This window comes from Cryptotermes secundus, unplaced genomic scaffold, assembly GCF_002891405.2.
Source record: "Cryptotermes secundus unplaced genomic scaffold, Csec_1.0 scaffold528, whole genome shotgun sequence".
NCBI classification, from domain to species: Eukaryota; Metazoa; Arthropoda; class Insecta; order Blattodea; family Kalotermitidae; genus Cryptotermes; species Cryptotermes secundus.
In genome coordinates this window covers 970,757-995,781 of record NW_019724748.1, presented here as the reverse complement: position 1 = coordinate 995,781, position 25,025 = coordinate 970,757, and the positions used below count along the sequence as shown (strand labels likewise).

Below are 25,025 nucleotides of genomic sequence, written 5' to 3'. Positions count from 1 at the left end.
GTGGTGGAGGAGGTGGTGGAGGAGGTGGTGGAGGAGGTGGTGGTGGAGGTGGTGGTGGTGGTGGTGCTTGGTGGGGTGGCAGCAGCAGTAAATTTATAACGAGCTGAAATTCAATTTTACTGAAAGTGACATTCCCCTTCGCTTACAGCTTACTACCACTAATTTCAAGTATTTAAATAAAGAGAAGCAACAGCTGTAACTTGTTCGCGCGTGCTACAGACTGGACAGGCTCCACTTTGTGAGTGTCTGTGAGGAAAATCGATCTATCGAAAAACAGAAACAAGCTTACTGCTTGCTCCTTCAATCTCGAAACGGGTACAATGATGTGTGAATGCACGAGACTGGAACCAGAATCAAGATCCCATTTCATTCATTAACATTCGAGCGCTGACTCACATGCAAATCGGATGTGATGCTATAAACCAGCGTTTCTACAACTTTTTTGAAGTGGGGACCCCTTTTATAAGTCAGAACAGTTCTGCGAACCACCTCACTCTTCTTTCCTTCGAAAACAAATATATCATTTTTTAGCATATTGTATTAATAGTATACTTATATTTTTAAATATAATTAATTAAGTAATTGAAATCCATTTAATTCAATTAATTTTATATTCAGTGTTAAGTAATTAAGTTAATAGAAGAAGATTCATATTCGTTTATTAATAATTCAAGGATATTAGAATTTGGATAATCTTTGACTTATTAACTAAAAAATAAATACATATTGGTATTCACATTAATGAGATGGGTGAGCCTGCCGACTCTTGCACATCTGTTCTACATTTGGATGTAGCTGGCTGCTTAAGTCGGAGATCGTCACATACATCGAGTCGCTTTCGGTACTTTGATTTTATTTGAGTTAGTGATGAAAACCCTTTCTCACACAGATACGTAGATCCCTCTTTTGTTGCTGAGAGTAGAGTGGGTAGTCGGTAGGCGGGTAGGATAATAAATTTCATAAAATGTCAGTACTGGAAGAAAGTGAAGACGATTGCCATGTGTAATTTGCAAACTCTGAGATTTCCAGCTATAGTGTGATATGCAATTCATTTGAATTTTATTTTTTCTTCTGTCTTTTTTGAAGGACCACAAGGGTACACCTCGAGGACCACTTGTGGTCCGCGGACCATAGTTTGAGAAAGGCTGCATAAACCATTACAAGTGTTACCAAAGAGCTTTCCCAGCCACCCATAAATAACGGCTCATTATACAAAAAGTAATTTCACAGAGTTCACTCTTCGGACTGCAATCTCTTCATAACGAGTACATGCATGAACAGCCTTGTTCAGTTCATGATGCACCTCGAACTGCCGCCCGCTTCATGACAGTTCTGAGGAAAGCAGCTCGTTCATTTGTATGCTCTGTATCCCCGTGTGGAGGCAGGTTCGAATGCCTCCGCCGTAGCCCTGCGAGTCATAGGATGCGCCGGAAAAGGAATCCAGCGCCTGTGGGTACAACTGGGCCACCCTGTTCCTGGGGGATATAAATACGGGAACCTGGCCGTCCATGCTTGGGGGAGTCTCGAATCTGAGACAGTAAAATATGGCCATAAGTCCCACGGGACTTGGACCCGAGAATGAATGCGCTGGCTAGGGCCAAGAGCAATTGTAAACAACAGACCCATCCTCTCATCAGAGAGGACATTACATAAGGACTATGACCGCAAGGGTTCAGTTGAAAAAAAATGATGAACGTAAGTCTCAAGAGGCTTGGCGCCAAGATAAACTGATGGCAGTAAACCGCCAGGCGTAAAGTATCTCTGACTCTGACTCTGCTGAGAAGCTAACAGTGTCCCAGCTCGTCACAAAATTCGCCGTGTCCGTAACGGCCCATCGCTAGGCCTTAACATTTGACTATTATAGTCAAACATAAAATAACTGTTTTACTTGGACATATCAGTAAGGTAGGCTAATGTTTTTGTTTTGCATTTTAGCATTCCGTTAACTGCTCCATATTCATTAATCATCGCATCGCCGACGCTACGCATTCGCCATGCTGACATCATCGCTAGATAGCAAGTTTCGAAAAGAGTTTCAAAACACTTCCAATTTGCTAAGTGTCGCAGCAAACTGTTCTGACCTGGAGCTAATCAGAAACCGAAGTTGCTACGGCTCGTGCCTCAGCTCTGTGTCCGATATGTGGCAAGAATTCGGGAACATTTCGTAAATCAGTCACTCGTTACAGCTGCTTAACATTCATGTCCTTAGCCACAGGAACACGAACACATCTCAGTGTCAGCGGGGGACCTGCGCTCAGAAGGCGCATCTCGCAGTTAGCGTGAATCAGTGGCACTCTTGCGGAAGTGACGTAAATGCAGTATTGTTGAGCGTGAACTTACAAAGTGCACGAGACCGCATGGATTAATGGCTAAATGTATGCAAAATACACACAAGGTACATATACACCCGCATTGGCTATATGCATCCATACACCCAATACATACGAACATTAGATTCATGCATGCATATAAAGAGTGTCCCAGGAAGAAAAGTCAATATTCTGGGAGGTCATAGTATTGGCCAGTGTAAGCAAAAAAGTGCATGTGTCTTTATGGAATGCATCCTGTTGCGTGATCAAACCAATCAACCATCATGTTCCGTCTGACGCAACACAGAGAATGTATAACATTCAATTTGTTTTATTGAAATCACAACATGTTTCGACCATTTTATCTGGTCATCATCAGGCGAATACAAACACTTAACAAGTGTTATGAAAAAGTTAAATATTTCCGTCCAGTGTGACTGGTTAAGATTTTTTTTTCTTATTTCAAACACATACAGGACAACACCAAAGAACCCTCTTCTCGAGAACGACAGGGGGCACACATTCGGCCCCCGTCACAAAGAAACAACAAGAGGGACGACACGAACCAGCTTGGTTTACGAATTCCAGTAGAATTTTAACAAACTATAAATATTTTAATGTATTGGAACAGCCGCTGTAGTTGTAAAGACTTTAGATTTTACACTCAATTGTATATTACTTATATTGTATGTATATATTTTAACTTTTAGAACATGTACTGTAATGGTGGCTTTTAACTGTATTGATGTAAAGGTGTCCCTCTGCAGACCGAAATATGTAAGGGCATGAATAATTGAAATAAGAAAATCTTAAACAGTCACACCGGACGCCCCTTGGTATGTCCCCAATGCCATCATCAGACACGATCTACAAATACCTACAGTTCAAGAAGAAATCAGTCGACTAAGTTCGAAATACAGATCACGGCTCAACATGCACATTAACCAAGAAGTGTCTCAACTCTCTGCCCCCCCGCCTCTCCGCAGACTGAGAAGACATCTTCCACATGATCTCCCAAACAGATTTCTTGTATAATGTAGTATTATTATTTAGATCTTAAGTCCCTAGTTTGTAAGTATTCTCCCACAAATCATACCAGACTTTATCTACTGCACAAGGAGCACCGCTAATGAGCGGTATTCTACACGTTCTTTTTCTTTCCTTTTCACATCATTATGCTAAATGTATTAACTCAGATTGCATAATAAATATGGGAGTCTAAAAAAAAAAAAACCAGTCACACTGGACGCAACTGTTTATCTTTTTCATAATGTTATTAGTGTGACTGATCAGAATGAAACGAATCAAATTCACTTAACAAGCGCTCTATTGAAGTGCAAAACGCTTTAACTCCCATACGGGCCCATATTTACACTGATCTCTGCTTGATGGCAGTATTGGCACAAGTGAAAGCTACATATAGAATGAAGTTGGTGTGGGGATTGAGTCAAACTGAGGAACCTTGGAATGAAATAGAGTAGACGGGTCTGGAGCCAAAAGGGTGGCTTTACCCTTCTCCCCAGGAGAATACCTGGTACTCATTTCTGCTAGAGGCTGAGTCGACCCCGGGGCCATAGTGCGGCTGGAAGGATTAGCTGAACTGATAAAAAGCACCTCAACGGGACTCGAACCCGCGATCCTCCGGCTTGTAGCATAGTGCCTCAACCACCTACGCTACCGCGTGCCCCTTTCATTGCACAGTGAGAGTCAAATCTGTGGAGAACACGTGACTGGCAAAGTGTCGAAACGCCCAGTATATTACGATTAGCGTGCATATGAAAGTTCTAATTACCTCACTTGTAACTGAGACCGGCTGTGTTCGTCACAAACGTTTATATGCGTCATCCTCACTCCCTACATGCTACACGAGTTTCCATAGCTTTACACGGATAACCGTCTCCAAATTGGAACGGCAGCTACAACTGTCTACCCTGATCTGCGGTGCTTGAAGTACGTCACGAACCACCTCTTATTCGACCTTTGTATGAGCTGACTTCCGATTGCACGAAGTACCGTCCACAAGGACTAAACTTTATATTCGATCAGAGAGTGATTGGAAACTGTTGCAGACGCAGTACTTCCACTGACCGTTTAGGGCGCTGCCGTGTCGAAGCTCCCACTCGTTTTCCACTTTGTCTCCCAAAAGGAGCTTCCAGAATATTCCATTGTTTCGATATACGTAGTAACTAGTTGGGTATTTCTCCACTGTCTCGGATTTTACACATGTTTTCGTAGGGTCAGACATGGAAAGTTCTGAAAGCGAGAGTGTCAACAGTTTCCTCCGCTTTCCAGCATCAAAACAAGATAGTTTGGGGGGTTGAGCAAATAACATCGGTGAAAGCAGAGTTATAATACTCCAAGTTGTGCAATCTGTGCCAAAAGATACTGCATTATCAGTAATTACCATACATAGCAATTGTCCTGTACAACAATACGTTAGTCCCCCTATTCAACATCAGCGAGACCACGCATTCAGTGGTGAGAAGAATCACAATTCAGTACTGCCCTTTTCAAGACCTGCATCAGCAACACATGCATATCAAGGTCAATAAAGTGTGTGAACCCGAACAAAAGCTCTCGTGGAAGGCTGAGACGGATCGACGATTCTTAGGAGAACGGAGTGTGAGGATATGTACAGAGGAGGTTTTGGAGGCATTTTCTTGTGACGGCGATGAATCTTTTGGTCTCATAACAAAGAAGATTTCCATGACAGTTGGACTTGATTACCAGAAAGAGTACACATGATTAAGGAGGACGTGTGAATACCATTAGCTCACTAAATATCAGCTCATGTCTCCTACATTACTGATTCGAGAATTATGTAAGGGCACTGTGCAGAATCAAAATAAAATTATGGATAATAAGAATGATGGGTGAAAATGGGAAGTGGGGGAAAGCAGCCCGGTTAATAGTGAAGAGTAATCTGATGAAAGAAATTGTCAGCAACATGTAAATCCAGCCAAACGAAGCTTGTAGGGGCTGTTACCGAATACAGCGTGCGGGACAAGATGGTGTGAGTTGCAGGATCCCAAGCCGCGGTTCAAGCCACAGTCTGCCGAGTGGAATTCGATCCCCGGTAGGAGTGTTGGGATTTCTCTCCTCGTCATCACGACCAAAACCACTTCGCGGTCCACTTTAATGGAGGGGCCCACGGGAACGTATTTCCTGGGGATACAGACGGACAGATAGGCAGAGGTTGAAGCTAATCATTCGCCGTGTCTATTGCGGAATTCACGGATGGATTGAAATTATACGTGTTCATGGCTTATTACAAGCAAATCTCTGGCTTTCGACACTCATCTGCATGTTCGTCTTCTTCTTTCGCGTGGGCCGGCTCAGACGGAAGAGTCGAACGCTCCTCCTGTCAACTCGGGTCGATCCAAAAGGTACAAGTTCGCTACAAGATTGCACTTTCTTGTACATATAACCTGAAGCTCAGGTTCGAGTTTCACACTTTGCTCAAATGCAGGGAGAAATAAATGATTTTCCTTCGGTACAGCAAAAACCCGTGAGTCAGATGCGTTCTTATATTCCGTATGCGGCTTCCCACTCATGTCCTTAGCAACGTGGGTGTCACCATACACTGCAAACACTCGACAGTAGCTTCCGCTCAATCATGTTTTCCATTTTGGACAAAACTGATATTGTATTATTCCTGGGGTGTAGCGAGATGCGGTTAATAGCACTACGGCCGCAAATTCGCCTCGGGAGACACACGAGAGAATGAAATGGCAACTAGCAGAAGAAAACAGAAATACTCAGAAAAATGGACGCCCTAGTGCCACAAATCCTGTGTACTAAACTCGGACCTCCGAATAAAACAGCAGTAAATGGTGTTTGGACAGCGATTGAGGAAACCATTCAAAAGGCAACCTAACAATCAGCAAAATCGAAAACAGCCTGCCTATGTAGTGCCTGAAATGAGAAGTGCAGGGACCTAACCTTTGTTCAGGAGGTAACGACATGAGTATCGTACCCGATGCAGTCTCTTCAAGCAAATGCTATGGCAATGCCTTGAAAGAGGCCAGGATCTTCTCATTCCGCAAGAACCTTAGCGACTCCAAGTCCCACTTCACCGGAACAGCGTCACTAAACGACCTAAGAATGATCCGTTCATAATCTGATCCAGAGTTCTGAAGCCAACATAATTGCAGGTCATTACTAGGATTGAATGTACTCTTGGGACGCGGCAGAGCAGATGGGCGTCCGCACCGGAGGAATTCACGTCTCGAGGGATACGTGACTTCAGACTTGTGCTCGCTTCTGTCAGTAAACGTGCGATCAGACGTAGCATTAACTGAAAGCAGTCGCGCACTGTCCCAGAATTTTATCTCAATATTCTCTTGGAGAGAATAGGTGAGACCAATAATCTTCCGAATTCAAATAACTGGAGTAACGGTCATGATTCGAACAGTACGTCTCGAACACAAATTAATTTCTTCCTTGGACAACATGTTCCCCTTGGTGGAAATAGCGATGCGGAACGTTCTACTGCAAGATAGCACACAGAATCTGGGTCTATCGGCAACAAGCAAGACATGCTCTGTGTCACTGCTGTATCAATACAAAATTATCAGCATGTTACACATGGTTCAAGGCAGGGGCGAAGGGCCTCAACACGTCATAACAGCTACAAACTCAGAAATACAATAAACCCACGCTAATCCGGGGTAACTGCAGGGGCGGGGGGCAGAGGTCATCCGGATTAGTGAAACAAAAGGTATCCCTAAAGGACAAAAATACTTAGAACACAAATAAATGGAAAATGTAATGACATAAGTAGTCCTTATGGAAATAAATAAAACATATAGCGGTAGAGCCTTTATTTAGAAACTACAAAAAGACAGTACATTCACTCATCGATAGAGGACTCGGTTGTACTTGTATTTGAACGTAATAATGCCGGTTTGAAGAAACTGTCAAGTTTTGTCTGAAAAGACAAATGATTCATCTGCCTTCCTAAATGCCACGTGTCCTTTAAAGTACGTACTTGACTGTGAACAGCGTTTTTCCACATTTCGATCAGGATTAACTGTAACCGGATTGAAGAGGGTTTACTGTAATCTAATAATAGTAAAATAAGACTAAGTTTTCTAATATGCACAGCAAAGGCAAGTTACTGTCCCCGTTCAGACACATCCCGTCGAATCGCGTGCTAATTTTCATAATCCAAACTGTCTGTGAGGGCCAAATCCGGAAGCGGAACGTCGTCATAATGTAAAGCGGGTGTGCCTCGCATTGTGCTTCCGGCAGAGACAATACTGGACAGTAAAACTGAAAAGTTTATCCAAAATTGTGCCGCCTGCTCCAGTATATACGGAATGGTTGACTGAAGGGTCAACGCGCGATGAATTTTCGTACTGGTGGTGAATGTACGGCAGACAATACAATGGATTCAATTATACGTAAAATGGATATTAATTATATTAATAGCAGCTTAATAAACAAGAAATAAAATCAGGATCGTCAAAAATCGGCCAAGAAGTCAAGAAGTACAAAACTGGACCGGCATGTTGGGTAATTTACGGGTGCAGTACGGACAAATTAATTATTAATTTATTCCTAGTTCGTACGAACATAAAACGCCTTAGCGTCGATCACGAAACATGCACACTTCCTAAAGTAACAAAACATATCACCGTAAATACTGTTACTGGAGTGTCCTCAAGGCTCGAGAGCGCCGAGCGAGGTGAGTAGCAACACTGTTCCTGCAGTTGCAACAGACATGGAACTATGGTGCCAAACTATGGCCCTGGGGTCGACTCAGCCTCTAGTTAGTTATTGGAGAGGGTGGGTTTCCCCATGCACTTAGACCTGTATTGGTCCATTGTGCTTCCCTCTATGATTTCTACCAGTCTCTATATCNTTTGGCTCAGTGACCTCCTTTGGAGATATGAGGTTCTTTTACGTGCCGTAAAGCTACGACACGGGACCCACGGCTTAAAGTCCCTCCCGGAGGACTTGTTCCCTGAATTTTTCCGCCCTTAAAAATTCGACGACCTCCGCCGGGTATTTGAACCCGCGTACTACAAGTCATGAGGTGGGAACGTTACCTCTAGACTACGGAGGCAGCTGAGCCTCTAACAGAAATGAGTACCAGGAATATTCCGGGGGGTAAAGAGCGGCCGGTGCGTAAGGCCGCCACCTGTGAGCCGACTGTCTAAAGAAGATGTGGGAGCCTCAGCGTCTCACAACTCTATGGACCTCCACGGCCTGTTATACGGACAACTTTACCTTTTTATCATAAAATTATGCAGTTAACAAAGCATCGTCGATTAAGACAATCATCTACAAAATATCGGGCTCGTCTTCTTATATGCTCGTGTCATGGACTTTACAGGCTTCACGACAATTCGTGGAAGCAGGCAACAGCAAATTTTGCCGTGCAATGAAATGCTTATAAATTACACAGTGAATATCGTGGTAAAGTAGCTAATATTTACTTCAGAACCGAAATATTGTCATAAAAAGTTCCTGCGAGGGTAAACTTTGCATTCTCCGCTTCCCGCACAGAACATCTGCTAGAACAATGAAAGTTTCCTGCGTTGGAAATAAAAATATGAAGCCATAAGTTTGCACTATATAAACCGGAGCCGTGCAACTGACGTCCTCCGTTTGTCTTCTGTAAACAACAAAATTATTCATTCTACTTTTCGCTTGTTAAACTCCGCCGTTTCTGACTACAGACAGTCCCATTCAACCGCTATACACTCCGACATAGCACTGTTCACCCTGGGCTTCAAAATAGATCCACTATTCTCAAGTACTTGCTTACGACAGGAATTCTTTCTTCCTTCTTCGATCGCGGTACACGACATCTCGAAATCATTACTCGCTTGTGCCTAGAAGCTGATAAATCTGTTGCTTCCTGGTTTCTCTAACCTTGCAATATTTTGTTCAAACAGAACAGTTTGATAAGCATCCTTGTTACCGGCTCAACTACAGTCTGAAGTGTACCTTTAATTTAATGTGCGTGTTTTGGTCACTGCGCCGATCACGGTGGCCGCGCGGTCTCAGGTTTGAACTGTCTTTGCTCGCTCGAACGCTGGGATCGTGGGTTCGAATACTACTCGAGGCATGGATGTCTGTGTGTGCGTATATTCTGTTTACGTAGCGGCCTTGCGACGGGCTGATCCCCTTCCAAGGAGTCCTACCGACTGTCTATAGATAACAAAACTGAAGAAGAGGCCAGGGCCCAACAAAAGGGCTGTAAAGCTACTGATTGGTCGCTGTATAAATAATGTACATACACAACGTGAACATGCTTGCATCAGCTGTTACGTCACCGGGTGAGAAAAATCATTAAAATGAAGTACAACTGTGATGAACATTAGCGTATTATCGGATATGACGCCATGTAGTCAAGAAGATGTTTATCGATGTTTCGGAGGAACATGTTGCAGCCATTTTCCGAAATGTCGGTGAACATCTACAAGACCATGCGGTTTCACATCCTCAGGAGTCATTACCGTGAGAACTCAAATGTTGCAACACATAACTGAAGCTTCCACGCTTTCCCCTTGGGGCAAGGAGGTGCATGGTCTGAGTGCCGAGTTTGGTGCTGTTGGTGCTGCAGGTGAATGCGTGCGTTTCGGGTCTTGTAGGGCTGCAGAACTCTTACTTAAGTAGTGTGCGTATAGGAGCCGCCGGGACACAACTGAAGTGAGAGAACAAATGTGTGGGCTTGAATGTTGTGTACCTTTTGGTCACGTTGTGGGATGACGAGGAAGCGGATATGTTAGTGGGGATGGGATGGGGTGTTTTAGTTTGCGGGATTACTCATTATACTGGATCAATGTGTGTTTATGATTAAATCAAACACGGGACTGTGTCTGCGAATGTATCGTTCATTTGCTGTTCTTGTTCGCCGAGTTTCTGTGAAACCGTTCTGATGTGTTTATTAATTGACCTCTCTCCATGAAGTGCTTCTAAAGCAGCGATAATTGTGCCCTGTGTCTATCATGTGTGAGGCGTACATGAAGTTTCTTTGAATCGTATTTTAAATGTTCTGCCAGTTTGTCAGATATATTTTCATGGGAAATCGCTATATTTTAATTGACAGATTCCACTCTGACTGAATATGTCAGTTATTTGTTTATTTCTGTTTTTGTTTTATTTGGTGTTTTTAGTTTGTTGGATTTTCTAAGGGACACTTTTATATTTCTGTTCTTGAATACTTTCGTAATAGCTCTGGTTTCAGTCCCGAAATTGGTGAAGGTTGCAAGTTCGTGTTGTCAGGGTTGTGTTTATGTTTTCCGTAAATTAGTTTTGGGTGGAATCGGTTGTTTTGTTAGTCCATCATTTCTAACTTCATCTGTGCCAGGATATGTATTCGTGAGGTTGATTAAATAGTTTACTGAAGATCCTTTTATGTTCATATGGATGGCATGAGTTGCTGTGTATAATTAGGTCTGTAGTAATAGTGGGTTTTTGCAATATATCAGAAGTTAACTGATTCTGTTGTTCCGAGATGGTTAGGTCTAAATAATTTAGTTTGCTGTGTGTCTCATTTTTCGATGGTGAACTGTTTTTGTGGGGCGTACTGTGTCGAAGTCTGTTAGGGTAACGCCTATGTCTTTGGTGTGCGTGTTTTAAATAATTAGAATGGCATCTACATATCATAAGTAATCAACGACACGCTGTTCTTTGAGAATTTTTATAAACAACATGACGCAGAAAAACTGTACACTTCCCGTCAGCACCTATCTGTAGGGTTCTTCTATTATCTCCCCGTCATTAAAAGGTTTTATTTCTTCTGCTAAAATTCCAGGGACACGTTACGCCTTAAATAAACTATACTTCGAGGCAGACGGTTTTGAAGATGAATCATTTTGCCCCTCCCTAATACACATAAGTTTTCAGTGCACATATTTACCGCAACCCTAGCAGGGCCCAACATCTCATTTCAAAGAAAACTAAACAAATAACGTTAACACACTCGCATTTTATTCGGTACTAACACAGGGTTCCCATTCGTCCCGCTGTCCCGGATTTATTTCAAATGTCCCGCTTTTTACGTGCTCTTTTTCTTCTTTTTTTTTCTTCCCCCCCCACCCACACACAAACTAACCATCCATGCCCTGAGTGGGATTCGGTAAGTGCTCTTCTGTAACATTAATTTCCATCGATATCCGCTCGGTAATGGATGCTATTCTCAGTAACTGGCATTTCTATGATGATGTTAAAACTCCGGGTGGCTAAATCACAAAACACAATTTCACAAATTATTAGTTTTTCTGTTGACAATATGTAATTTTTCCCATTTTGATTTGCTTCCACAAAGGAAGTTCCGCTTGTATCATTCTCTGAAGTCTTTGTCGACCGTTACGTTGTGTTGTGAGAGCCTGTGAGAATTTATCGGTTCACATCCATGCAGTGATGGCTCCGCGCACGTGCAGCATTAATGACAGTATTAAGAGCGAATGTCCGTTTGTTAAAGCTGTGAATGAGAATAATGACTGCACGTTATGCAACGCGAAAGTTTGCTTTGCACATGGTTTTTAATAATTTTTATCGGGTCCTGTTTTTAAAAAATGTCGAGGTTTTTAGAGGAAAAGGGAAATGTCCCATTTTTTAAATATTCAGTATTGTTTGTGCCTAACACTAGTGAACTGAAATATATTTTACTAACAACCACATGCGCAAGCGAAACTGCCAAATCACTTTCATACAATCTTCCTAATTGCCCTCGCTGTTTTCTTTATGTACTATGTGATACCACACAGACATTCTCGTCTACTAAACTAGAAACTCCGCTAATACCGTTTTCACATTGATGAACACCACTGCACAACCACTCTGTCTGATCTCCAGGCATCAGTCAGCAATGCAAAACCTACTTCTAAATCAAATCACGCCAGTTCGAAAGCGTGCAATTCCCCCAAGACTAACATCCCGACAGTAGTTATCTCACTTCAAGCTAGGAAAAGAAAAACAGTTCTAGCAGCCAAAAGGGATCGAGTTCACAAACACAAAATCAAGAACTGTTTACACAGGCCAGCAGTTTTCATCTTATCGCAATATCGGTACATCAAACATCGTGAGCACCTGCCAACAAAGCATTCGTTCCAAAATATATAACAGTAGTTTTGGTATTAAATTTAAATGAATGACGTGTATATATCCCTCTAAAAATAATTTGGGAATTTTTCAAACCCAATATTTTTATTTGCTCCTTAGCGGAATGGATTAGCGCGCCACACCGAGAAGTGTGACGGGCCCAGGGGCCCCTCGCTGGAACATACGCAGCAGTAAACTTAAGAGAGTGCACACTGACATGAGGGAAAACGCGGCGCTTGAGGACACCTGGATACACCCTTCTGAACCGCAGAAGTAATTACGGCATTTGCGAGATTTCACAAACAACAGAATTCTGGGAACGGAGAGAACACGCTGACAGCGCGAAGATTCGGGAAGATCTACACACAGTTCTACCTGTGCAGTCCGAAACTGCCAATTCAAACTCAACGTGAGAGGAGAAATCAGTTCAAATTTGTGGACTTATTGGACTCTGCTTTCTTTTGATATTTTAACTGCGCCGTATAGGGAGTTTCTCACGGAATGAACTCAGTTGTATTCTTGACCTCTGTTATGTTGTTACAAACTTTGGCCAGTATTCTTCTCATTAAATTTGTCAGTGTTTTAAATTTTCCATGGCTAAATGGTCAAAAGCGTTTCTTATGGAATTCGCTGAGTTATATCAAAGTCTAGAATGCGTTTGGAACGTGAAACCAAAAGATTACAGCGACCGAGTCGAGAAATAAGAGGCTCAGGATGTGTTGGTCACCAAAGTGAATGCCGAAGATGCAGTGACTCTGCATTTCCTCTTTCTTCCCACAAGCGTAGTGATAGCGACGTAACATATAATTTCCTGAGTGGACATCATGACACAATTTTCAACTATAGTGAAGTGGCCACCATTCATAGTAAACTGTTTAAAGGTCTTTGAGCTTTTAATACACGCCGAGACCGAACTGCGCAGTTAGCACTGTGTACGGAACTGAGTGTGTTGGGGGCCTCAACATACAACCAAGGGAAAAAAGGTCCGGGAAGACCTCCGAAATAGCGGAACGATTCTAGGCTAATAATGGAAAGAAGTGTCGTGATGATGCTAAGGAGGAGGAGGAATGTACGCGGAACTCTCTTGAAAATGTGACAGAAGCTGAGCTAGTCAAGGTAAAAAATTAAGTTGTCCTTGTGCTTAACTAATTAAGCACTGCGGCATGAAGGCGTATGAGGGAGTGGATGTATAAATCCACATTTTCTTGACCTCGGCACTATCTGGAGGTGAGTGATCAGTTTCACGCCCCGGCCTCTTTACCCTTGGGGAAAGAGCCCCCGGTACCCATTGGATAGGAGGCTGGGTGGGCCCCATACCCGGTCTGGAAGACGTGGAGAAGAGAAAATTCTTGACCCTACTGGGACTCGAACTCCGACCCCTCGGTCACCCATCCCGTAGCCAGTCGCTATACCGACTACGCTACCCCGGCTCCTTCAATGTAGTAAGACAGAAGGGTTCCTGAAAAAATGGTAATTTTATTGTGTCGCACAAGGCATCGTTACAAAGAGCACTTCAGGTATCCACTCCTTCGTATTCTGTTAACAGTACACACAAAGAAACAAACTGTGACATAAATGGTACATGAAGTCACCGCATTTTTAGTCTACTTTCCATAATTTTAAAGAAAAAGGAGGAGGCTTATGAGATCACCGTGCTGTCTGCCTGTGTATCCACCCATTTTTTTTTTTGGCTCATGAGGCATATGGGATCACCTTGCTGTCTGTCCGTGTATCCCCCTCAATTTTTGTTAGGAGGCTTATGAAATCGCCTTGCTGCCTGTGTCTCCTCCTACTTTTTTCGTTTTCGGTGCGGTCCGTGTCTATCAAAGCAAATTTGGAGATTGGTTCTTATCGTTGCATAAACTGGATGCAGCGTTCTTAAGAGTACTGTCTGAGACGTGGCAGAACTCGCGCTACGCAGTATGTACACAAGCCTGTGTACTGTTACAGTTGACAGGTTGGTGCCAAGTGATGGACACGTGAAGTGGCCCTGCTCACATGACCTCCGGCGGCGGGTCGATGGCATTCGCATCTGCATGCAGAAGTTCAGAAGCCTACCGATTTGTTTCAATAAAAGTTGGACGTAATTAGACAACGGCTTGGAGGTGAAATCTAATTATATTCCATAATCGGTCCTGTGCGATGTCGAAACGTACGCATTTCAAGTTTGTCTGCTGGATAAGCACGTGTCCGACTTAACGATGCACTGCACGTCACTATCCTGACGGGATGAATGTCATCGGCCGGGCCGACACAGGGCTCCTGGGTTAGAATCTCACTCAAGGCATTCGTTCTGTGTTCTTGTTGCCCCCCTTGCGACGGGCTGATGCCCCGTCAATGGAGTCCTACCAACTGTCTAAGACTAAGAAACTGAAGCGTTTCACTGATGCCCTATGCTCCACGTGGGAGCATGATTGTCACAATTCCCGTAATTTTCGCTATTATGAGACACAGTGTCCTATTTAATTAGTCTCCGATAAATTCTTTAATGGGGGCACGCGGTAGCGTAGTTGGTTCAGGCACTATGCTACAAGCCGGAAGGTCGCGGGTTCAAGTCCCGAGGAGGTCATTGGATTTTTTTCAATTTACCTAATCCTTCGAGCCGCACTATGGCCCTGGGATTCACTCAGCCTCTAACAGAAATGAGTACCAGGAATTAATTTAAAATGTTTCCTGGGGAGTAAAGCGCGGCCGGTGCGTAAGAGTGACAACCTTACCGCCATCTGTGAGCCGACTGTCTAGAGAAAATGTGGGAGCCTCAACATCTCACAACCCTATGGGCCTCCAGGGCCAGTTACAGGGATAGCTTTACTTTTTTTTTACTTAAATTGTTTAATGCAACGCCATTTCTCATTCCGTTACATACAGCGAGCTCCTACTGCAGCAGTACTACATAAGATTGTAAAACGTTCCATTTCTACCTTATAGGCGACAGCAGCTCTTTAACATTACTCCTAATAAACCACTGACAGCATTACTTCGAATTCTCTACGCTATAACAGAACTGCATAAATGTCCAAAAATAGCTCACCGTAAAAATTGTATTATCACTTTCATAAACTGTCAAGAATTAACCCCCCGGCATGTTACCAATTAGAATTTTGAAACTACGAACTTCACACATTTGGCAGGTCCACCTGGAACGCATCTACCTACATAACACTAGTACACGTAACAAATAATTCCGTTCAAAACACATAAAGCCAATTTTCCTATTGCAGAGTTCCATCCCGTAAACCTTGCGTTAACGTAAATATGTAACCCAACAGCAAAGTTCAGTTTTGCTTATGGACTAATGTGCTGAATTCAGGGCTTGAGGTGGGGCGGGATGCGCGGGATGGTATCCCGGTTCTTTTCTAAATGGCTTAAAAGCATCCCGTTACTTCTTTGGCAGTAAATGCCTATGAATTAAAAGGGGAAAACCATCCCGGTTCTATTTTCATTCCACCTCAAGCACTGACTATAAATATAGAATATGCTACAGCATCCAGTGCTCACCATTATGATCATCTGGAAAGCTGTGCGTGTTGACAGGCATGTCTGCATTATGACACTGCAACAAACTGGTTAAAATAATTTTGTCACCAGGGTCAGGGAGAGCCACAGTACAGTGAGGACTCTAATCAGACTTAGCTGTCTACCATGATTATGCTGCTAGATTAACTGTTAGATTAGTATCCAGACTACAGAAACGGTACAGTATCTGCATACAGTTATTAAGATTAAGCAGCCAAGGAAACAAGTTACAAATAAACGGTCTGAACACAAATTCGTAATTACAAAGAGAACATTTAATTATTTCTTATTCACTACATGTTTCAACCACCATCTCGTGGTCATCATGTGGAAGGCATACATTAATGCAAGCAAAAATGTCTGTAGTGGAAACATAAATAGCATAGAACGCTAAGTGAAAAACTGCTATGAAAAATATGATAAAAGCTGGGGAATTGTAAATACAACAGAATGATCAAAGTTAGGCTTCTCTCCTGTGGAGACGAGTCGGTTCTCTACCTCCCGCTTGGCCTTCAGCAGTGCTCACTTGGCTAAGTCGATGTACTCTTCAGCCACCTCCACATCAGTTGTGTACTCCTTGTCCTCTAGAAGATCCCGGATATCACTGTCCAATGAAAGTAGTTGATCCAGGGTCTCCTGTAAACGGTCTCGGTAGTACTCATAATCCTCAAGTGGGGTGCTGGAAGTGGGGTGCTGGCAGTGGATTTCCTTATAAAGGTACTGAACTTTGTCACTTTTGCCCTTACTGCGGGGCGCTTCCTCGTTAGTCTTCCGAGTTCGGCGTCCGCCATGTCGAGTTGTATCATATGTATCCCACTTCCTGGGTTTCGGCACCAAAAATGTCATGAATAAGACCTCGAGGGGATGTCCGTCCGACGTCACCTTATCACTATCTGAATGTAGAAGTGTCCGTCTCTCTGTCCAGTTCAACCACTGTCTTCTGTCGGCGCACACTGCCCACTCTGCACACAAGAACTTTCTTCTCTCTGGCCTCACAGTACACTGCTAGTCACACATTTTGTCTCTCAGCCTTAGCTGTGAGCTCATCAAAAAGCTTACCGTTCATCTCCATGAAGGTTTCGAGCACGTTGTATACAAGAGCCACAATTGTTTGGTTCCAGTGCCCTCTGCTGATGCGGTACAGAGCTGGGAACATTATTGGCATGATCACATGGCTGTTTTCCTCAGTCAGGCTCATTATGTACTCATTACTCCATAAGTACAGTGCACAACAGGCCACCTGAAAGTGAGGACTAGAGACACATCTTGAAATTTGTTTGAACAACGGTTCCTGAATTTTGGCAAACTGTGATGGTTCAATTACATCTAAAAGTTCTCCAATCTCACGAAGGAACATGACCTCTTTCTGACTGCACGTTTTAGGCCAGAACTTGAGTAGCCCTTTAACAACAGTTTCAGTTAGCGTGGCATCCTTTTCAAGGAACTGAACCACACAGTATGTCAGCTGTGCATGGTACAATGACAGACATTTAACTTTGTGCAGTGGCAGCAGAACCTTTACGAGGAATCGCTTGTGTTCTGACTTCAGCGGTAGAGCAAAGCCGTTGATAATGCTTCCTAATATTTCCAATAACTCTCCAACACCATTAAAATGCTCTGTCTCATATACAAACCTAAGGAAGATGTTATTTATTTGTTTGCGTATGAAAGCACGTAGCCCCATGACGCTCCCGAGGGTCTTCACTGTCAAATAAGTCTAATAACTGTAGGAGGTTCCAGAGCACTGCTTATGAAAACTTCCACTTTTAAGATTCCAGCTTGGCTTATCCTTTGACTGTGAAAGATTGTGTTCTGTTTCTCTGAAATGCTGGTTGACTTTCAAGAGACTACACAGTATTATATCCTATAAGATAGAACCTTCAGGAACAACATACAGTAATATATATCTTTGATACTGAAAGCTGGCAGAGAATATTCATAGAATGCTGAGAAAAGTTTTGTGTCCAGAAAGACTGTAGTTGGCTGGCTGGGCATTTATGTGAATCTTGACTATAAACAGGGCTTGAGGTGGGGCGGGATGGTATCCCGGTTCTTTTCTAAATGGCTTAAAAGCATCCCGTTACTTCTTTGGCAGTAAATGCCTATGAATTAAAAGGGGAAAAACATCCCGGTTCTATTTTCATTCCACCTCAAGCACTGGCTGAATTCCCTTGCAGATGGCTGTGGGCTGGAATCCTAGTGCTGTCTAATTGTTGCAACTTGCAACTGCAGATTATCAGTACTATTATTTTTTCTATGAAAGAACTTACTACTTAAGTACAAACTTTGTCTGTGTTAAACATGTTGGACTTAACCTCAGAAGTCTGCATCGCCGTCACATTTGTAACTATAAACTCATAAAACAATACTGCACACAGAATTTGTAGATATTTCTATGATTCTCATATCACATTTCACATGTCCAGCTCGAATGGCTGATTGGTTATCGCCATCAAACCAAAACACAAATACAGGTTTTGCGCAGCGGCCATTTTTCCATTTACACGCTCTAAAAAGAAACAGAAACAAAGTCACTAGTTGCACAATTTTCGATGCAATTTCAGGACGCTAATTATGTGTCACTCGCGTCACTGGCACTTCGCAAGTTCCTGCGGCCGTCACGCTGGTACGCCTTGCACTCAGAAGGGAAGAGCTTCACTTCCCTTATTTTGAAACAATAAAAGGAAGCTTATAGGATCACCTTGCTGCCTGTGCGTTTGCCTGTCTGCATACCCCCCCCATGGCTTATGGGATAACTTTATTGTCTGTGTATCTCCCCTAATTTACCTGTTTTTCATACGATCCGTGTCGAATCACGGGATAGCATGTGACTAGTTCTTCCCAGAACTTCTTGGTTATTTAGGTCCGCTTGGTTTCTTGTCTAATGACATAACGTCTATACCAAATTTGGTGAAAATCGGTTACACTCAACTTGAAATGGAGAGACAAACAACCAACCTCAATCAGGCTAAAAAGACAAATGCATCCGCATGCCCCGGACGAGGTTCTCCTTGAAATGCCGTTTTCGGTCTGAGCACGAGTCTGTGACAGTGACTCAACATTTGTATGCCAGAGTATGCAAACGAGTTCCGTCCTCGAAACGTCCTTCAACAAAAGTGTTAGTATTAACACCCCATTCATGGTTCTTCCTCCCACGTGGCTGCTCTCAAATACGGTGCCCCCCCCCAAATGCACGTATCTTCCGACATCTGATCTATAGATCCAGCCCATCGAATTAGAAGTTGGTTGCACTGAAGAGACGAGACAAAGATATATGTTGGATTGTGACAATTAAGCTGTACAAAAATTAATCCACGTCATGGAACGACTCGAGAAAAAAACCTTGAAAGAGCTGCAGTAAATAACGTAAGAATCGTGTCTCTATGGGATCCTATAAACTGTATGGAACCGCTCCACACTTCCATGCCCTATATCCATAAAACCGATTTCAACATTATCCTGCAACTTTATCCAAGTCTTCCAGTGCATTTACCTACCTAAGTTGTGCATCCTTTTATGTTCCCAGCCCATCGTCACCCCCTTGTCCTTCCAGGTCTAATCACAATGACCTTCGTAACAAATGCCCTGCATTTCCCACAAATTTAATTTATAGCAAGCCAAACAGCATATTTCTCTCGTCAATATATTTTGACAGAGGCCTGCTTTAATTTCATAGTCTTTCCTCAAAATATCATATCCGTTCCACAACCATGTCAAATAACAAGGGTAAGAAAGTATGTCACGTGTATTAGCGACTACATACAGGGTTCGGATTTATTGCACCTTATACATATTCATAACTCGGGACTACAGGCATTACAGCGCTATTGCTGACCTACACACTTTACAGTCACCATTACACACGCACTAGGATTATCAGTCTTCACTAGTGGTATCCTGGCAATGGACTTGTAACTGTCTGTCACTTCAAATCACACATGAAGCCTTCTTTTCACAGCCTAACTCCTCTCTTGCCATTTCTTTGCAACTGCCAATTCCGAAGACTCGACTCAGTCCAATTCTAAGCTCATATCCCGCCAGGCTGGAGTCTCGAAAATCGGCTCGACTACGGCTCTATACAACTGAATACTTCCTTATAACAACTATGCACGGACAACACAGAAAACACAGCCTCTATTGTTAAGGAGCCGTGTTTAATGACCCGTTGCTCAGCAACGGATGTCCTATTGTTGCGCGCGTTGGCTCCCGCGGGAATGTGTTTACCGAATCTTTCCCTAGCAACGGGTCTATGCGTCACAATATCTTAAGTGTTCCTGAAATTATTCTTGTCTTATCTACAACATAAACATTCTTTCAAGTGAAGATATGGCCCTCTGGGATGTGAAGCCGTGTAATCTGTTGATAATTTCCTCTCTAACTACCAACTACAAACCATCACTGTACAATGTTCATACTCGTATTCACCGACGTGAGAAATTCCAGTGTCGGGTGTTCTCGTGCTAACAGTGTCGGAAGCCACTACCGTCATAGCAACCACGGTTGTAATTTAATTTCGATTCAGCAAGTAGCAAAGCAGCTGACAATGTCGTGCTACTGTACATCAGCCACTGCAGTAGCGTCCGTAAAACGGCAAAGCAAGACAATAAAACCTTATCTGAAGCCAATAAATAGCACTTTAACTTTATGGCAGGACAGTTCGCCATGTTGCGCCAGTGAGCAGCACAGGTATAACACGCTAATGATGTCATAGACGGCCCATCACAGTGGCCGATCGCGCGGTCTAGGGCATCAACTGCCTTCACCCGCTCGAACGTTGGGATCGTGGGTTCCAATCCCACTCAAGATATGATGTCTGTCTGTGTTTGTGCTGCCCTGCGTGTTGATAGCAGCCTTCCGATGGGCTGAGCCCCCGTGCAAGTAATCCTGCCAACTGAAAAAGCGGCCAAGACCCAACAAAGGGCTGTAGAGAAATAGACAGATAGAAGCTTATCTGGACAGTTACGATGTTGTATCAACTTCTGACGTCATACAGAGTCGAACGAGATGAATGAGTATGGAATGAGGATGAACGTGGGAAGCAGACCTCTGCAAAGAGAACAGAAAGTCTACGATTGGGTTCGAGCCCACCGGGTCACAAGTCCTACACTAAAAGTTGAGAAATTTTCATTCTTATCCCTATCAGTTCAGGATACGTTTTCTTTGCATAAAATTCAAATAAAACTTTTTCATTCTTTTAACCCTTCGAAGACTGAAGAAGTTATGGAAATACCGTATTAGCCCGAAGGTAAGGTGAGTTTTTTTTTCTAATGCTGCTTCTCAGAAAAGAGGGGTTGCCTTACATTCGGGTCCTAAACAATAAATATAAAGAAGATGACTATGAAGAGTTCCAATTGCTAATTCCAATGTTATTTCTGAATATACCTAGAATTATATTTAAGTTATTATTGAATATATTGTTCCTTAATAATATAATTTTTACTCCACTTTACTCACAGCACTCAGAACTAAATGACATGCTCAATTCCGTAAAGAAGCCTCTTTCTTTCTAATGTTCTCGTTGGATAAATTGGGAATGCCCTTATATTGAGGCTACTATGGTGACCTTGCTTATTCTGGGAACCATACGAACTACATAAGTAGACTTACACTCTCTGAGTAATATGAAGTTTTTAAAGAGAAGGCACATGGTACTTAGGGTTTAGTTCGCTTTAGGAGTTAATTCCAATCAAGGCCTAAGTTTTCTGCTCTTCCACTAAACACAAAAACTATGTAATAACATGTTTAAAAATAAATTACACATGATACATAAGAAAGTATCACAAAAAGACGTAGTCCATGGCAATCTGGATTCAGAAAACTGGTTTGGGATGCCATTACAGCTCGGCGCCAGCAAATGTGCATCTGTCAGTACAGACGCCGTGGAGAGGCCTATACAAGCTAAGCACCGCGGACACCGCTGCTGGAAGAGACTGCCAATATACGGGTTGATGTCTAAAAGTTAACGCACATATCAAATTTTGTCACAGCGATTTTAATCCCGGACAAGCATCTGAAATGACAAGGAAGTTGAGTTGCAGCCTGGGTAGAAACGTATCACGTCTGCAGAACCCCCCCCCCCTGCACGTATAACAGTGTGGACACCTCGCGGTCATTTGGTACGTTCCTGAAGCGGCCGGCAGCTTGCCTAAAGAGCGGGTCGGGATAGGGGCTCGACCTAACATTATTTCAAGCTCTAAGCAAACTCTCCGGCTGCATCGCCATTTCCATGCTTAGCGATCACCACGATGAGCTCGTGACGTAAGCACAGCCTCTGGATATGTAAGCCTTGTCAGGATCAAGCCAGTCGGTCTGAAGGCACGCTAAACGATGCCTGGCTGTCTTTCCTCTCCATGTGTAGCTGATACACGTAGAATTCTACTAACATATGACGCCGTGTAATCTGGCAGACGTGTACTGACCTATCGGAGAAGATGTGGGCAGCGCATCCTTCAGTGTACTAAACTTACGGGACGTGATGCCGCGTAGCATGGTACGCGTCTGGCGGCGTTCTGGAAGGATCATTCAGGATGGAGGTAAAACGTCCCTCAAAACATCTATAAATATCTACCAGACTACATGGCGTCACAACACGAAGCAAGAATCTACGTAGTGAAGACCGCGAGAACTTCAAGTGTCACACATCGAGCTGAGCCCTTCTTGGGAAGCTGCCAGTTGTGCAGCTACTCAAGAACTTCCCAGCATTTTGTGGAACTCGAGTTCATTACCGTGTTCACAACAGCCCTCCATCGGTCCCGATCCTGAGTTAGATCAGTCGACTCCATACTATCACATCTTATATTTAATATTATTTAATAATATTTAATATATATTAAAGAACCATTTTAATACTATCCTTCCACCTATTTCTAGTTATTTCTAGTTGCTTCCGTCCATCTGGTTTTCCCACCGAAATCCTACATGTATTGCTCTCCTCTCCCATGCCTGCTACATGCCCTTTCTATCTCATCCTCATTATTCTTGGCGGACTCTACAAGTTACGAAGCTCCTCATTATGCAGTTTTCTCCAACCTCCTGTCACTTCATCCCTCTTCGGTCCAAATATTGTCCTCAGCACCCTGTTCTCAAATACCCTCAGTCTATGTTCCTCCCTTAATGTCAGATACCAAGTTTCACAGCCATATAAAACCACGGACAAAATTATAGTTTTGTATATTTTAATTTTTATGTTTTCAAACAGCAAACGATAAGACAAAAGCTTCTGGACTGAATGGTAACAAGCATTACCCCAGTTCAATCTCCTCTAATTTTCTCCAGCATCAAATTCTGAATTGTTACTGTCGTTCCCAAATATCTTAACTTTATATTATGATACTGTCCTGCATTCCCGTCGAAACTTTGGTCGGAGTTAACTCTTTTAAATGGCGGCATAAGCCATCGATACTCCGCTCCCTCGTCGACAGTGCTTTGTTATATATATTATTATTATTTATTTTAATTGAAATTGGGTTTTTGCCCGGCGGCAGTGGTACTACAATAAGACAGAACACACAATAACACACAATACAACTGATATTCTAAACATACTTGTCATGTTGTCAGACAAGCGTAGACAGACTGCAAGAAGTTAGGACACGTGCGAGTATATGTTTCCACAGGGAAACCTGTAGGTGACGCTCAACGTTAGAACATCAGAATGGGCTTCACAGCAGCCAACCTGTATGATGGTGGTGGTGCTGNATGAATATAATGATGGCTATCAGATAACCGTGGCCGAACATCTCCTCGACCGGAAACTCTTCGAGATTGACACCTCGACAAACACACCTCTTGTACCCTGTATTACAGTTGTCTCAGTATTTGTCTGTGTCTTCATTCATTACGTACGTTAATAACAGCAGTACAGCAATGCTGCTGAACTGTTCTTGTTGGACACGTCCGAAACGTCCGCCATTTGAGCCCACACACGGTCCACAACGTCGAACAACAGAGCTGGAAAGAGTCGAAATATGGTAACATACGGCATGAGTTAGTTCAGTAAATGGAAGGAAGTTTGTGGGGTCCGCTGCGTTCTAAACAACAGTCACGTGACAAGCTCTGGGCATATCCACTTCCCATCAGCCTCCAGTTACTTCTCAGCGGCTGCAAGATGTGATGTCTCCCATCTTTATCGTAAATCTGCTCCATCTTCTTTAAACTGGAGGGGGGAGCTTCATAGTCAGCAACTTTGCAACATCCACACAATGCAGGTGTGTCTTAGTACGTCTGGACGACATCCTCTTCAGTTCTGCAGGAATCAGCAATGTAACATACTAAGGTGACTAAGGCCACGAGGTAATCTGAGACTGCATAAATATTTTATGTTTTCCGCTGAAAGAACTCGAAGCACTTACTTACTTACTCATGGAGGAGGAGCCGCTAATTCTGCAGCTACTCAAAAATTTCCCACCATTTTATGGAACCCGAAGGTTCATTACCGTGTTCACAAGAGCCCTCCACTGGTCCCTATCCTGAGCCAGATCTGTCCAGTTGATACCATCCCATCCTATCTCTCTAAGATCCATTCTAATATTTTCCACTCACCTACGCCTTGGTCTTCCCTGTGGTCTCTTTCCTTCTGGCTTTCCCACCAATATCCTATACGCATTCCTCGTCTCCCCCATTCGTGCTACATGACCTGCCCACCTCATCCTCCTTCACTTGATCATTCCAATTATACTTGGAGAAGAGTACAAGTTATGAAGCTCCTCATTATGCAGTTTTCTCCAACCTCCTGTCACTTCATCTCTCTTCGGGCCAAATATTCTCCTCTGCACCCTGTTCTCAAACACCCTCAGTCTATGTTCCTCCCTTAATGTCAGAGACCAAGTTTCACATCCATACAGAACCACAGACAAAATTATAGTTTTGTATATTCTAATTTTTATGTTTTTGGACAGCAGACGAGAAGACAGAAGTTTCTGTACTGAATGGTAGCAAGCAGTACCCGAGTTCAATCTCCTCTTAATTTCCTCCTGAATCAGGTTTCGATCTGTTATTGTTGTTCCCAAATATCTGAACTGTGCCACATTTCAAAACATCTGTTTCCTATCTTTATGTCATGATTTTGCCCGGCATTTTGGTGACGAGACAGCAACATATACTTAGTTTTCTCTGTGTTTACTTCTAGACTAACCTCTTTAC

At 43.1% G+C, this 25,025-nt stretch overlaps 2 protein-coding genes across 7 annotated transcripts in view; both read right to left on the bottom strand.

Moving 5' to 3' along the window:
• LOC111862894 (protein-tyrosine sulfotransferase) overlaps positions 1 to 25,025 on the bottom strand; it is a 193,776-nt gene that overhangs the window by 163,694 nt on the left and 5,057 nt on the right. The window lies entirely within an intron of this gene.
• On the bottom strand, positions 16,628 to 17,568 carry LOC111862896 (serine/threonine-protein phosphatase 2A 56 kDa regulatory subunit epsilon isoform-like). Its single transcript, XM_033750842.1, has one exon. It carries the CDS (start codon positions 17,566 to 17,568, stop codon positions 16,894 to 16,896), a length of 675 nt encoding a protein of 224 aa, XP_033606733.1. The 3' UTR covers positions 16,628 to 16,893.

Coding starts and splice junctions, on each gene's coding strand:
- LOC111862896 (XM_033750842.1), bottom strand. CDS start 17,568: ATGGGGCTACGTGCTTTCATACGCAAACAAATAAATAACATCTTCCTT.